Below are 15,520 nucleotides of genomic sequence, written 5' to 3'. Positions count from 1 at the left end.
CTATGAAAATTTATCATATAATTTATGAAAGCCAATTTCTCAGTACACCAGCACCCCTAATGGTGAAATTACTCACGTTTCATTCAAATTCAATTCAATGAAATAAGTACGAGATAAAAAATATTTTCGAAGGTATCAGGCTCGTAGGACCAATTGGGTTTTATTATTACCAATTGGTGTAAATTTTAATACGTTACGTTATCGCTCGATTTTTAGATATTTCTAGGGTCTGCGTGAAAAATGTCCTACAAACGCAGTACTACAGTCGCTGACAATAACAATGTGGCAAAGTCATTTTTATTATTAAATCCACACATGGCCGCGCGACTTCGTGGCGCGGACTATATCAAGCCCTGAAATGGAACCACTAACTAAATTAAAAAACGTTTGTTAGTGCAGCAGTTTAATATAAATATATTTTTTAATTACACCAACAACAGTGTATAGTATATTATTGTACAATATATCAACTTGTACCTTGTTTAAAACAAACTTTTTATAAAAAATCGTAATCGATTAGACACGTAAGTCGTGTCTTATAAGTTCGTCCGTTAATTACGTGGGGCTTGAAAGGGGTAGAGAGGGGGTTCTGCAAAAATCAAAAGGGCGAGAAATGGTAAAAAACATCACGTGATTAATGGACGGTCCCTAAATTGGTGGTTAAATATTCGAACTATTTGTGATAAAATACTCTCGTTTTATGGCATTTTCTTGTAAAATGTGAAGTTGGAAACTACTTACCATAATTATTGAAATATAAATACAATAGTTATTGGAAACGAAAAAAAATATTAACCTAAAGGGTGGACAGAGAAAACTGTAGATTGTATGTATCTTCAATTTCGCTCTTGCAAGAAAGGGAAATGCGTGGAAATACACGTAACGGGACAGAGCGCGATGGCCTACCGCGATTTGACTGGTAGGCAGGCGTATTGAATAGTTCTATCTCATGTGGCTACGCTAACCCCTTGTCTATAGTTTTCTTTGCCTTTTACCCAAAATAAATAGGTCACATTGTTTTCCACTTCTATATATTAAATAACTGTGAGATCAAACTCCACTTAACCATCTACTTTGCTCAGTTTACTTGCCAATTACAATGATTTGTTTACAAAATCCACCATGGAATAAGCATTCATATTATTTGGGGTGACATCTCAAAGGATAAAGATATTTTAGAAATAAAATATATACATTTTATTCATTCACATAAAATGTTGAAACCTTATTTAGATTAAAAAAATGACACGATCTCATGTTAGCATAACATGAGATCGTGTCATTTTTTTAATCTTTCACATCGACATAACGAGATATACCTTGACTATTCTTTCAAGTGTGCTAATTGCTAACACTGGTGTCAGATTTTAGATATCTTGACTAAAATAGGTTTTTAGGGTACCATTACATTAAAACGACAACCCTTATATTTAATCAATAACATATTATCAGAAATATTCACTACGAAAGTATCTTTAGTATTTTAACATAAATAATAATATAATTTCAAAACTGGTAAAATGCAAGCCATTAACAACATTAAAATGATTAGTTTACAGCAAACTTAATTACAACAGTATTTACAAATAATCGTAAGGCATTTTATGCGTCGACAATACGTGTCTGTTTTTAGGCGCCAAAATTAAAACATGACGGTTCTGAAACAAACAAAAAAGTCGAAAATACATTTATAGTAGTAACCCGCAAAGAAATAAGGTATCTTCTTCATCTCTCTATCTATAGAGAGAGAGAGAGACATTTGATGAATTTGGTAAATGTAAATTTTTAATGAAATATTTTTTTTATTTCTTTATTGATATTATGTTGTGTCAAATTGAAATGTAAATATTGTCCTGTTGTTGAATTTTATGATTTTTATTTATTTTTTTATTATTATTGCCACTAAACTTTCAAAAGAGGCGGCGTCGAATTACATAATATATTATGTAAATAGTATACCAAGTGTGTCGCGCGTACTTGACCCTACATTGACACTGGCGTCAATTAAGGCCGAAGTAGTGCTTTTAAACCGGGAAGCAAGAAAAAAATGTATTTGTATACAGATACAAATACATTTTTTCTTGCTTCCCGGTTGACAATAACTATAGATACACGCAAACTATTGACAAATACATGAAGCTATAGGTAACACTGGAGCCAGTACTCCCAAGAACTTTATAAACCCAAAGTACATGTATTGCCATCACTTTCATCGGTACCCCAAACCTCTCCTTCTTGCACACTGAAAGGTTATACCTATGTATATGACCTATGTGTACTCTTGTTCACTAATTCAATATGTGCCGGTATTTGAAGAGCCTACCCATTGTTTGTAGTTTTCTTTGTACCCATTGTTTGTAGTGTCTTTGGTATCAATAGTAAACAGGTAGTATAAAAAAATAGACCTTTTCACCTTTCAAAATTATATGAGCAAGTAGTAAATAGTTTTGTTTGTTAATTTTTTTTTGTACACTCAATTGTTACAAAAACAAAAAAAAGGCAATGTAGACATTGATAAATAAATTATTTTAAGATCTTTGTAACACTTGGATGGCCAATAAATAAAATGAATATGAAAAAACATGAAATTCCCTTACCATCCTACGACCGTAGTGCTTCTAATCTGGACTGCATCTCATCGAGCTCGCTCTCATCAGGCACCGCGTCCTCCTGCTTGCTGGTGGACGCCGCCGGAGCCCCCACCGCTGACGGCGGCGCGGGCGCTTCGCCCAATTTGCCTTGTGTCAGCTCCCATAGCACCTGATCAATTTATTGACATAAAAACATGTTTGTGGCTCCATACCTCTTAAAGGTAAGAACGGTATTTAATCTGTTTATTAGTTACTGAGTTAAGGTAGACCTGTGCCCAGCAGTGGGATTAGGTTAAAACAAAATTCGATGACTATGTTTTCTATTTATTATCATTTGTTGTTTTTCTTGTCGAGTCGGAATGGTATTATAACTTCTATATTACAGATGAATTCAAAGAAATATAAATATGAAGCATACAAAAAAACAATATAACGGAGGACTTTCACTATACACAATCCTGGCTACGCTTCTGCCTGTATACCCTCTCCTCACCTTGTCCACTTCGCTCTGTGCCGCCTCCTCCATCTCCTCCTCATCCTCCACACTGGACATGGTCTCGTCCAGCATCTCCTCGATGATGCCGGCCCTCATCATCTCCTTGCTCAACTCCTGCATTGTGTGCGCCACTTCTGGCAGCTTCACTAGGGCTTGCATCGCTTGCATCACCTGGAAATATGTGAAAGAATGAAATGTTTATTCACTTGAAACAGGACAAATAGAATAGATAAAAACATTGATAACTCCTAGAACTAAACAACTTGGGTTATCAGAAGAAATTATTACAATTGGGAAATAACTTGCTAAACAAATATCACACAACAATGTGCTTGCTGCTAAAATGGCAGATCTCATTATTTTTCACTGAAAAACAAAATATGTAATATATACGTATGTCACTATAAAATTATAATATCCATTATATTAGTTTTTAAAGCCTTATTGGGTGGTTCACAGAACCTTGTAACCGTTGTGGTCACACTGTCATTTCAATTTTTCAAATTTTAACAAAGACGAGAATGAGTTTTTCTATATGACTTCATATTAATTACTCTGTACTGTAGTAATGTAAATTTTATGAATAATTAATTTTGGAAATAATTCCTTCCTCAAGACCGAGCAGCCGCAACCGAAACACTCTGCGAACCACTCTATTACAAAAATTGTACCTGTTTCTATGTAGAGAGGTACCATTATATGCTTATTAAATTTGAATGATACAAAATACATTCACATATTATCATGCATGATTACCACTACAACTATGTATACTGTGACACAACTTACCTCTGTAGATTTTTGTAATGATCCTGCTACTCTCAAGGTTGCTGTAATAAAAAATATATGTATTTTAACATCAACCTTAGAACTGGTGAAAATGTGCCACTCAAACAATTGTTCATCTATAGTGTCTTGATTCTGTACATTATATGGGTTAACAAATTCACCTTTTTGTGAGGCTTTGGCGAATAACTATGTATATATGTTGTTGGGCAAGAGCTAGGTATAACATTTGTTCTTGGCTCATAACATGTTTAAAAAATATAATTGCTTTGAGTAAATAAGATTTAAATAATATATTCCGGGACAAGTAAAGTATTTGGAAAAAATATATACAACACCTAGCTGGTGGTTCATTTGCATTTGTACAGAGTTCAAGTGGGCTTTGCTGGTGTATATTTTGCTTATGGCTTTCCGAGACCGAATTATTTCTTTGGCGAGTATAGTGCATATTTGTTTGTCATTCTTTCCAGCTGCTTCTTTGAGGGAGCGCTTTATTTTTTCTTCTTCACGCTGAATACCTGGTAAATAAAAAAACATACATAAATGATTCCCTGTGATATATTTTAAATAGTTAAGCATAGATAGTATTCAATTAAGCCCACAATGAAAACAGGAAAACCTGATAATTTAGGATTATCAGATTCATACTTACTTCTTATTTGTCTATCCAAATTGTACCCTTCCTTACGAAGTTTATGTGACCAATCATTGACCTGTAACATATAAAACCTATATTTCCAAATTCTAGTTTTTGTTTTAGGAGCCAAAAAATTTAACTAATAGAATATAATTCTAATTCTAATAATACATAAAATTACCATTTCTTTTGGATTTCGCTCCGGGGATTTGCCAAATAAACCCATTTTGGAGATTTGAATTTATGAAAACCAATAAAATACAACTTTATTTTGATCGGGCTTGTTGGGACACTTCATTCATTGGGACACTATTTCGACATGACAGTTGATTTGACAATCAAGACAACAACGATGACCTCACCTCAGGTGCTGCTTTATCTTTTGACATAAGTAAATCGGAACGCGTTTAGCCCATTGGTTTAACCACCTACCCACAGCCACCTACCATACTAGATAGGTTTTTATGCAGCTCGTAATTTTACCACAGATATAAACATTACATAAATCTGTGTTACACAGATATAATAAGAACATACGTGATGTTTTCATATTATATTCAATGTAATGTTAAGAACATCTGTGTTATAGTATTTATAAAACCGTGTTAGGTTAGGTTTCATAGTAAAAATAGCAGTAAAGGTGTTTAGGTATCGTAAATTTCTATTTAAATTATATTTGATTTAAGCTTACAGACAGTGAATATTTCTTTATATTAGACTTTTAAAAAATTAAATCTGTCAATGTCAAAGCAATTCTAGCCTATCAAAATAAAGATAACATGGTTTGCGGCGTGCGGGCGAATAGTTTTGTAATTCAAATGAGTTTTTTTGCTGCGCATGTTGATTATTTTCGTTTCCTAGTGGTTTCCTATTACTAGTATTTCGTGCCAAGTTTCAAGCCAGTTTGGAATTGTAGCTGTAGTCTCTTGTTTGTCGAACATGTAAGTTTGTTTTTCGATGTGTTTAGTGCATATGATTGCCCCTTTTCTTGCACTATTTTACCTGAGATTTAATGCATGAAAACTTCATCAGCACTGTTTTTCTTTGCAGAAGTATCATTTTGTGCGTGGCTTTCTCCAGCCCTGACCATATTTGTTTTTGACTTTATTATTACTGAAGCTTAGTATACTGAGATTTTTATTATTTACTTTTTAACCCAGTAAATTTTATAAATCATTTGACAATTTTATCCGGGTCTCAAATTCTCTGAGAATTTGAATGAACAACTGCTATGTTATATTTTTTCAAATTTTATTTAATGATATTATATATAAGTACATAAAGAGTGGACTTAATGCTAAAACATTCTCTACCAATAGCTTTCGGGAAAAGCAAATAACTGCATCCAGGGGCATAAATACTATAGGTACATCTCACTAAACAATTTTTTTTTCATACAAGTCTTAGTTACCCTGTTATTCATACAACATTTAAAACATAATAAGCTAAAGTATGTTTTGTCTCTTTCTGTCTCTGTCTGTCAATGGCAAATATTATAAAGTGCAATAGTGACAAAACATATTTTAGCTTAAAGTATGCTTTAGCTTTTTTATGAGTAACAGGGTAATTAGTTATTAACAATCTTATATCCCTTTTCATAATTTTACAGCAATATAAAATATATTTTTAAAGAAATTATTTTTGTGGTTAATTAATGTTTTTCGTTAGAATATGTAGGTTTTAAGTCATATTTGATTTATTTTCCACAAAATTAAACAATAAGTACTGTATAGATTGTTTATATGTCAGGACTCGTAAGAAAAAAATATGTGCAGATCCACTCTGGATTGGATCTACTTTGTAAAAAAAATTAACACTATATCCATGATGGTCCATGATGGGTCTGGACAATTGATCTATTGAGAATGATAGAAAGTGACACAACCCATTTGGAGGTCAAAAATAATGTTGTCAAACCAAGAAATCAATTTATGGAACTCTTGTTGCATGTTGATGGCTATTTCAATGAATACAAAGCAGATCATATCTTATCATTAATGCATTAGAAAATTTATGAGTTATTAATTTCAAAGTATCACCTGTCAAGTGTGGGCAAAACTGCTAGTTGGTGATTCTACCATACCATCAATTTTAGTAAAGTCAATAAAAAAATGTTTAATGATAATGTTACAAAATATTTTCTAGGGAAATTCTATTAAGTCCTTGTAAGCTGAAGCAATTTGAAAGTCAGTACAAAGGTCACATCCTAAGATCACATCACATGTTATAAGATTTTAAAGAATGTAGGTTCTTATGTATTTTTATGTCAAAGCATGTATGAACCATGGATTTAGTAAGTACTTCGTACCTACTAATTCCATGGTATGAACATAAAGTAGGTTTGGTGACATGAAATAAAACATGTCTGATTTTCGCAACGCCCCCCTGGCGGAAGGTTGCGGCATCCTGTCGGCACCAAGTGATTTTGCCATACCGGCGGCGATTGTACGATTGTAACTGGCCAGATATATCTTACTGGCCATGTCTTGATTTTAAAAAAGATTTTTGCGTTAAAAACAGTAGCAATTTGATTGTCATTTTGATGTCCCACTTGCCCCTCCTTACCAAATCTCAATTTTGATGGCGGTAAGCGCATATTGAGTAATAACTGTAATTAAGTTAATTATTTGTCCATCTGCTCAACATCATAACCATAAATTTTACTTATCTATTATATTGCATACAAAGTCCAATGCGCAAGTACTATATAAAACTCCAAAGTACAAATATAATAATGTTTATTCAAAATGGACATTAAGTCAATAATGATAAGGTTTACTAAAGCAAACCTACAGACAAATTACAAGTTTAACAGGCATAATTTTTAGCAAATTCCACCATAATATTTTCAACGGTTATTACTTGAAAGTTTAACATCAATGATGATTAGTAAAATTCCACTCCACATGTCATGATTTATATCATGTTTATTATTGTCCGCAGTCATACACAGGTTTGCTCTTAGTGGTTTCCCAGTTATTTCCTAAGAAGTCAGGCGTAAACCCAACCGTGAGATGGGTTTGCGCTGGACTATTTGTAAACAATCTGTCAAAATACCGGACGCACACTCATCTGTTTGCAGTCCCTTTATCTCAACTTGTGTAGTACATAAAATTATTGCTATTGGTGTTATAATAATAAACTTGATAATGTCATTTCAATTTGACCGATAACTTTGTTTGCCATATTCTCAAAGCACATTGTAAGTATTGCAAATCTTAATCTCATATCTATTTAATCTCATGACAACAATAATAATCTTCCTTTCATCACTCAATACGGCAAATATCAAAAGACAATTTTTTTTAACACAAATCGAGTTAGCCCCAAAATAAGTTCCTTACTTTGGAGCTAACTGTGTATTTACTCAACGGTACTATATTTTATACTACTTTTCACTAACATATGAATGACCAAATAGTATAAGTGTTCTCATATTTTCTTAAGTATGGAGTCAGTTTTAATGCTTTTTATTTTTTATTTTCTTTTTTCACATTGATATATTTTATCTAGTGTACTTGAGACGCGCTTATCAACAAGTATTACAGGAGTAAATTTTACTTGTAATCTAATCAGAAAAATAACATAATTATACATAATCTTGTAATCCGCGGTCAATAACAGGCACATCCTTGATCACGCGATATATATATAATGTTAATGATTTAATGACTGTAAGATTGAGCCAAGCAAGCTGGTTTAATGTCTAGATTGAAATAGAAACAGAGACAAAAATTTGCACTATCATCACCATACGATCAACCAGGCGTAATTTCAATGCGCGTAAAAATTGCGGTGCAATATTCTAAATAAAATATGGCAACACTACATACATATTATAAAAATAAGTCCCCCTGTCGCGCCTGTATGAAGCGATAAACTCATAAACTACAAAAATCCCGAAAGGTGGGAAGGGACGGGCCGCTAGTTAAATATATGTAGTTATGTATATATGTAACTATATGGAAATAAACGCGCAAATTCGGGTAAGGCCATCGACTGGCCCGAATTATTTATTTTTGTACGCTAAGATAGAGGCCTTGGCTGACGGTCGAGTCGAAGTCGCAAAACTTGTTTTTTTATGTTAACACTAGCTGCACCCCGCGTTGTTACCCGTGTAATTATGTAAAAAAAAACCTTTTTATAAATAAATAAATATATTAGGACAAACCACACAGATTGAGCTAGCCCCAAAGTAAGTTCGAGACTTGTGTTATGGGATACTAACTCAACGATGCTATATTTTATAACAAATACATATATAGATAAACATCCAAGACCCGGGCCAATCAGAAAAAGATCGTTTTCCATCATGACCCGACCGGGGATCGAACCCGGGACCGGGTTCAGTGGCAAGAACTTTACCACTGCGCCACCCAGGTCGTTTTATGCACAGAAGCGCCATTATCTATCAGACTTTTTTACCCAATCCTATAATAAAAGTACACAGTGTGTAGCGTTTTGCGAATTAAAATGTATTAAACCAGTGACTCTACTATATTATGTATATCGAAACAATATGTAGCGTTAGACAAAAAGGTGAAAAAAGACAAATGGCTGGTGATGGTGATGATCTAGGGCTGCCTGGAGTTGGTCGGTCGGTTGTGGTAATGTAATATCGACGTATTCCATCCTATTCTTCTGACTTCCTCTACTTCTTTTTCCAATCAAATCCTGTATCCTTTGTACAATGTTATTCTCCTCTCTTCTCAAAACGGGCCCATATCCATAGCAAATTCGCCGCTATTCCCCCGTCACAGCGGTCTATGCTTGTATTGCGGGTTGAGTGTACACGAAGAACAAACTAATCCGTCAGAAATATGAAACGTGTTTACCAAAGCACGTGTTTAGAGTCTAATCCAGTTATTGGAAACATAGCCGACCTACAGTTCTAAAGAGGTTATCATGTTGACGCACAGGTCTATCGAATGGAAATTATTTTAGTACTATCAAACCTTTTGACCTCATCTAGAATGATTTTATACATCTAGCTGCGCCTAGGGACTTCGCTGTCGTTGGGATTTACAGTTTAAAATGTCTTGAACCAGGTTTTGATAAAGGCTTTGGCCGCGCTAATGTTTTTCGAAATTTCGCCCCTGCCCCTCATTGGAACTTTTAAAATTCTGATGGACATTAAGTCTGAAATGAATAAATTTTATTTTGAAAATGATCAAGTATCCAGATCCAGTTTCGTCGATAAAATCATCTATATCAATCAATTTTTCAAAATATTTTATTTAATTTTTTTCAGCGAACAATCCCAACTATTGTTTGTTAGATAACTTCCTTCTTCGTACTTTCATCCAGGAAAAAAGCACAACAGAAGAATCCTCTATATGCTTTTTTAAAAATTTTTCATGAAAAAATCCGCAACATGCTTCGTAAAAAGAATAAATTAGTCTATGAGACCACTCCGAGCAGAACCCGGGTAAAGGTCCCCATAATGCTAGCTGCATTCCGACGTTAAACAAGTAAGGAGAACCTCTGAGACAGGAACAACATGGAGCGTCTATCATTTTGTCATTAAACTTGAAAGTGGTCAGTACAGTATCTAAAGATCAAAATTAACTTCGTCACGCAATGGTCCGTCAATTTATCAATTGCACTTTACGGGATCAAACGAAATTCGCTACGGTATCATGTAGTAGAAGTACAAAAATAATAATTACCTAAAGCCAGTCAAGAAAGTGAAGAAAACAGATTTTAAAGAACTACATGTTTGGCCATTGCAATACCAAATAGAATGGTCAAGATTCGTTGATAAAATACCCAGTGTTGCCAGCCAACCAGGCGACAGCGCCCGCCTTATTTATCTTTATTTTTTTGATAGAATGTACTACTTCATTTACATTATTTATAATATCGCGGGGCGCGGGTGTATTATGTATTGAAATGGCATGTGAATGAGCGTAATGGGAATTACTCTCACACTGTCTTTCTCTCATCTCCGCATGTTCTCGGTTGCGTTCTGTGTTGTTTATTGAATCTTGAAAATAAATATTTTATACATTTTTAAATTGTATTAAATTGTAATTGAATACAAATTAAAAATATCTAAACATATTTATTTTGATGCGTCTGTTCCAAAGTTCAAGATCTAGTTATCAGGTTACAATTTTATCGTTTTAAGATAACAACGGAGATTTCAATTTATGAGCATAATCTTATAAGTACTCAAACGGGTCTTATACGGATATCATTAAATTTAATTCCTTCGAATAGTGTACTTTTATCCCGGCCCGTGTCCTATAAGATTCGAAATAATTAGTGTACATATTTATCTTTCACATTCTCGCGAGTTCTTGCTTGCGTTCCGACCCGAACTAGGAAGTCCGCGAAAAAAATATATCTTGAAGATTTGAATCTGTTTTTCTGATCAGCTCCGTTTGCCTGCTGCGTCAACCATATTTAGGAACGCTTTTGTTACCAATCAGCTGTGGTTCATATCCCTTAGTCGCCTCATACGACATCTACAGGAGGTTGTGGTCCAAGGCACAGCGCCTAAAATTGTATACCCATTTATATTCCTCTATATCTAGCTAGATTATCCATAATGAATAGCTACAGCGGATGTGAAAAATGATACCCAACGCAAACCCGCGCTTCTAACTGGTTCCATTTTAAAATGTAACGCATCTTTATGCAGCTACTTCATATTAGTCGTGTTCTATAATTTGCAGTCATTACTCCATACTGAGACGACAAGTAATTGCGTAGCTAAATTTACTAGTGCACTGATGAGAAAAAATAACTTAGGGCCTGTTATATGATGAACTAGCTGCGCCTCAAGCAATTTTGGGATAAAAAGTACCCTATGTGCTTTTATGGATTGCCCCTTTTATGGATGCCTGACTAGCCATGGACCGGTTTTTTAAGCAAAATTACTAATTCCAATACTACAAACTTTACCACTACATCACTGCATTTGCACATGTTTTTGACGTGTTAGGTGTTACTAAAGAAATATTTTGCAGATAATTCTAGAACAAATGCTGTCATTTATATTGTGTTATTAAAATGCATTATTCGTTTCTGTCACGGCCAAAGCACCGATATATCGATTTAATGGAGGCTAATCATGAAGCTAATGTGAATAGGAAACACTTCCGGAAACAACATGTTTATTCATAGTTTTTGAACTAAGCAGGAGACACGTAGTCTCGTTAAAAAAAGTTCTTGACAGGACCCGCGCGCGGGGCCCTTGTTCTTGTTCCCTTGTTCTTCTATGTTCTTGACTCATGTGGAATGGGCACAGTATGCCTATTCCTTCCGTTTTATTCTGTCACTCTTATTTCACTTGTCATTTCCCGTAAGGTTCTTTCTTGATCTCCTCCTATTCAGGATGTTTTTGATCAAATCCAACTAAAATTATTTCGTTGTCCTTTTTTTAAATTATCTATAAACAGTTTGTAAATCATACTAACGTTAAGAAACAACCTGGTTTCCATTCTGCAATTCCTTTTACTTTCCTGAGAAACATTCAAAGTGTGGTTGTTAGCAGACGCGGCTACATCTTGTGATCCTTCGAGCCGGATTAAAGTAAAAATATTATGTCATCATTCAGAATCGTGTTATTCATTTTGAAGTACCAACAATGGGCCGGCATCAGTAATTGACCAGCCGTCACCCGCCGCGCCCGTTTTATTGTACTCGTATTTGTGACCACTTGTTCCGTGAATTCAAGGGTACTTAATTGAGGAGACAAAGTACCCTTGGATTCATCTTTTGTGCCCCACGAGTCCCTTTCGAAGCCAGACATGGGTTATTTGACAGATTATAAAATGTATTTAGTATCAGATTATAAAGTGTATCTATTGATACGCAAAGAAAAAAGCTCACACAAACTACCTACCTCTTGCAAATTTGCAGCTATTGCCATCGCGTAGTAATTCGGCGTAATTCGATGTGCGGTTTATTTTATTGTGCTGTCAAGAGCACACCACCTAGGTATGAAATTCCACTATTACTTAATGGCGCTCATATGTATCATTTCATTTTTATCAGTTGTCTATAAAGTTAAAATTTTCGAGAAAAGGTAGGTAGTGCCCTTGCGCTTAGCTTGGCTCGTCTTGGTGAGGCACTCCCGTGCTCCCAGATGTGGCCAGTAATAAAATTGTTTCGTTTCTGGCCACAGTGATAATTACAAAAGTGAAATTTGAAATTCTACATTATATTTATGTTTATGTTTATTTTGTGAAAATTTGACTATTGTTTAAAAACCTACCCTGTAACTTATTTACGAGTACCTTTATCTGCTGCCCGGAAAAAACATATCCTTCCCATATCGCCTTCCCTCTCTCTCTCTCTCTCTCTCTCTCCCTCTCTCCAACTCTCCCACTATCTCCACATAAAAATCACCACAATCCAGTGCTCCGTTTGTACGAATCCTAAATAAACAAATAAACACGGTTCTCATTTGATGTCATGTCAGTATGTAGAACTATTTTTCCATATTATGTTAGCAACTATTAAACATCTAACACAGTTTGTTTTCACGCTGCTATCGTAAACAAAGATAATTATTTAGATTATGCGTTTGTTTTGTAATCTATGTTTTTATAGGCATATTTATAAATAGATATTGCTTTGATGTCCTATGTCTCAGACGCGGTAAGTATATATTGAATACCAATTACTAAACTAGATATTGCCCGGTACTTCCCTCCCGCGGGACTTTTGAGATGAAATATAGCCTATAGCAATCTTAGATAATGTACCTTTCTAATGGTGAAAGAATTTTTGAAATCGCTTCGGTAGTTTCGGAGATTACCCGCCTCAAACATACAAACTCACAAACGCTTACCTCTTTACAATAATAGTATAGATAACTAGCTTAGTCCTGGGGCATCGCTCCCGTTGAAATTTATTTACATGCTTATCCTTACATTATCCGTGTTTCAGTTTATCGCGTCTTTCGCGATAATCTGAAACACGTATTTTCATACGGTTTTCAACAATGGATAATGTGATTCATTAGGAAGGTGTATATAATTTATTATGTTTTTAACCGAGGGAAGCCGGGACATGCCGCAAGTTCCAGAATAAAATGTACCCTAGAACAATGCGTAGGTGCAACCTATATGATTATATAGGTTGTACCTACGTACGTCCTACTAGTGAAAGAATTTCGGAGATCGGTTAAATAGTAACTAATAGTTCCGAAGATCCCCTACACACAAATGTACAAAGATTTCTTATAATAATACTAGCTGTTGTCCGAGGCATAAAGTAGCCTACGTCATACTGCGCCTCTCCAACTATCTCTCAACCAAAATCACTTTTTAAAAAACATATTCGGGTGTATAGTATTCTAGCTACGCGTGGTAGTTTCCGACGGACGTGTATCAGAAACTTTACCGTCACTGTGATTGTCAAAACTTAATCTATTTGCAAAAAAAGCAAATTAAACATAAGTGAAAAAGCTGATATCAACTAACAGCACAATGTAAATTTAAAAATAAATTATTTTTATATTCACGTTGTTCTTACTTGCTATCTTTACGTCAACATTATATAATCCAGCAATAGTTTTTGATCCCTGCATGTTTTAGCTCTGGCAAGTTCTTTGACTTTGTCTTGACAAGATTATGTATTCTTAACTAATGGTTTAACCTAGTTCACATGTTATATTAGGTATGTTTTTAGAAATTGAATAGAACACATCGTTTCGTGTTCAGTTTTATTGTACCTACTCTTGAGAAGCTGTACCTACTGAGCAATAAGACAAAAGTCGAGAGAGCCTAATGTTGGTACGGTCATGTAATCACTTAAGCATTATAAAGATGACGACTTTATGCGACCAAGAAGGTGCTGAACGTGGCCATAGGAAAGAGAGGAAAAGTCCGACCTCACACGATTTGGACTAGTCCTGTGAAATTATGATCGTATCCCATCGTCTTCAGATATGAAGTTCAAAATTATTTATTCAACTTAGGATGATGATGATCATCATCTACTGACTCTTGCGCAACAGAAAACAAAACAAAATAATTAGGAAATTCGACCTCAAATGTAATGGGAAATGATATAAAGAAACAAAAAATATGCATTTCATAAACAAATTTTGGGTGGACCAGCAGCTCCTTGTTAGACAAACTACATTCTTAATGTAGAACAAGAATATCTGCTGAATTAGTTTTGTCTGATTCATATTATGAAGAGACAAGAATATTTATACAGTAACTTATTTATTCATTTGTTGTAAACATGTAAATGGAAATTATCGTTGACATGCCCCATTTTCATACAAGGGTAAAGCTTTAAAACTTACATAATACATATACCTAAATGAGTAATATTTTATTTGTTGATGTAAGAGAGAAGATCTATGAAGTTGTGTAAGGCAAAAAAATATTTGTTTAGACATTCAGTCATTTAGGAAAAATATTCAATTTAAATTCTATTGCGCTTTTAAAAGCGCCACTGCCAATCCTTCTACATTTGCAGTTCCTTTCTCTCTCATGTGAGTGTTTTCTCGGTTTCTTCTGAAGGCATTAGGCTTCTGAGCCCAAGGTCCACCTGTCCTACTTTTTGCCTCCACTTCGCGCGGTCGTCGGCGTACCCAGTTGTCAGGCCGCTTATACATTTGCAGTTGCATGGGCTAATACGCAGTGAGTATAAACAAAAGTTACAAAAAACTACTTTCGTTTGTCTATGTATGTTACTAACACTATGTTTATAAGTTCTTCGATCGTTTAGTAACTATCATATAGTTACTAAACGATCAATGGTCTGAAATAAATGAATTCTTATTATGAATAGCTTGAATGTTAGATTAGTTGTGCAAGCCTCAAAAAGGCAACTTGTTCAGGTTGGATCAATGATTCATTCAGTCTCATTTCGATACGGTAACCAAATCCTACACTCCGTCGAAAATGGTCTGCCAACCGCTGACTTGCGACAGCGCAGGTCGACGCACCGTGATGTGGTATTAGGTATTGTACAAGTTATATTACTACACTTACCACATTAACCACTTTCACAGGCAGGGTTGAAAATAATTTATATTTT

At 34.6% G+C, this 15,520-nt stretch overlaps 2 protein-coding genes across 2 annotated transcripts in view; one reads left to right on the top strand and one right to left on the bottom strand.

The window, feature by feature from the left end:
• Positions 1 to 386: 386 nt before the first annotated feature.
• On the bottom strand, positions 387 to 4,880 carry Vps24 (Vacuolar protein sorting 24). Its single transcript, XM_053763768.2, has 7 exons — positions 4,692 to 4,880; positions 4,526 to 4,586; positions 4,212 to 4,391; positions 3,877 to 3,917; positions 3,085 to 3,258; positions 2,598 to 2,760; positions 387 to 1,658 (listed from the first exon to the last, which is right to left on the bottom strand). Exons 1-6 carry the CDS (start codon positions 4,734 to 4,736, stop codon positions 2,602 to 2,604), a joined length of 660 nt encoding a protein of 219 aa, XP_053619743.1. The 5' UTR covers positions 4,737 to 4,880; the 3' UTR covers positions 387 to 1,658; positions 2,598 to 2,601.
• A 413-nt stretch (positions 4,881 to 5,293) lies between these two features.
• mino (minotaur) overlaps positions 5,294 to 15,520 on the top strand; it is a 47,959-nt gene continuing 37,732 nt past the window's right edge. Inside the window, exon 1 of the mRNA XM_053763434.1 lies at positions 5,294 to 5,451. The gene's annotated coding sequence lies outside the window, so the exon portion shown is untranslated. The remainder of the gene's footprint in view (positions 5,452 to 15,520) is intronic.

This window comes from Plodia interpunctella, chromosome 24 (assembly GCF_027563975.2).
Source record: "Plodia interpunctella isolate USDA-ARS_2022_Savannah chromosome 24, ilPloInte3.2, whole genome shotgun sequence".
Lineage (NCBI taxonomy): Eukaryota > Metazoa > Arthropoda > Insecta > Lepidoptera > Pyralidae > Plodia > Plodia interpunctella.
Note: the sequence above shows the minus strand (reverse complement) of the source record. Positions and strands in the feature narration are given on the sequence as shown.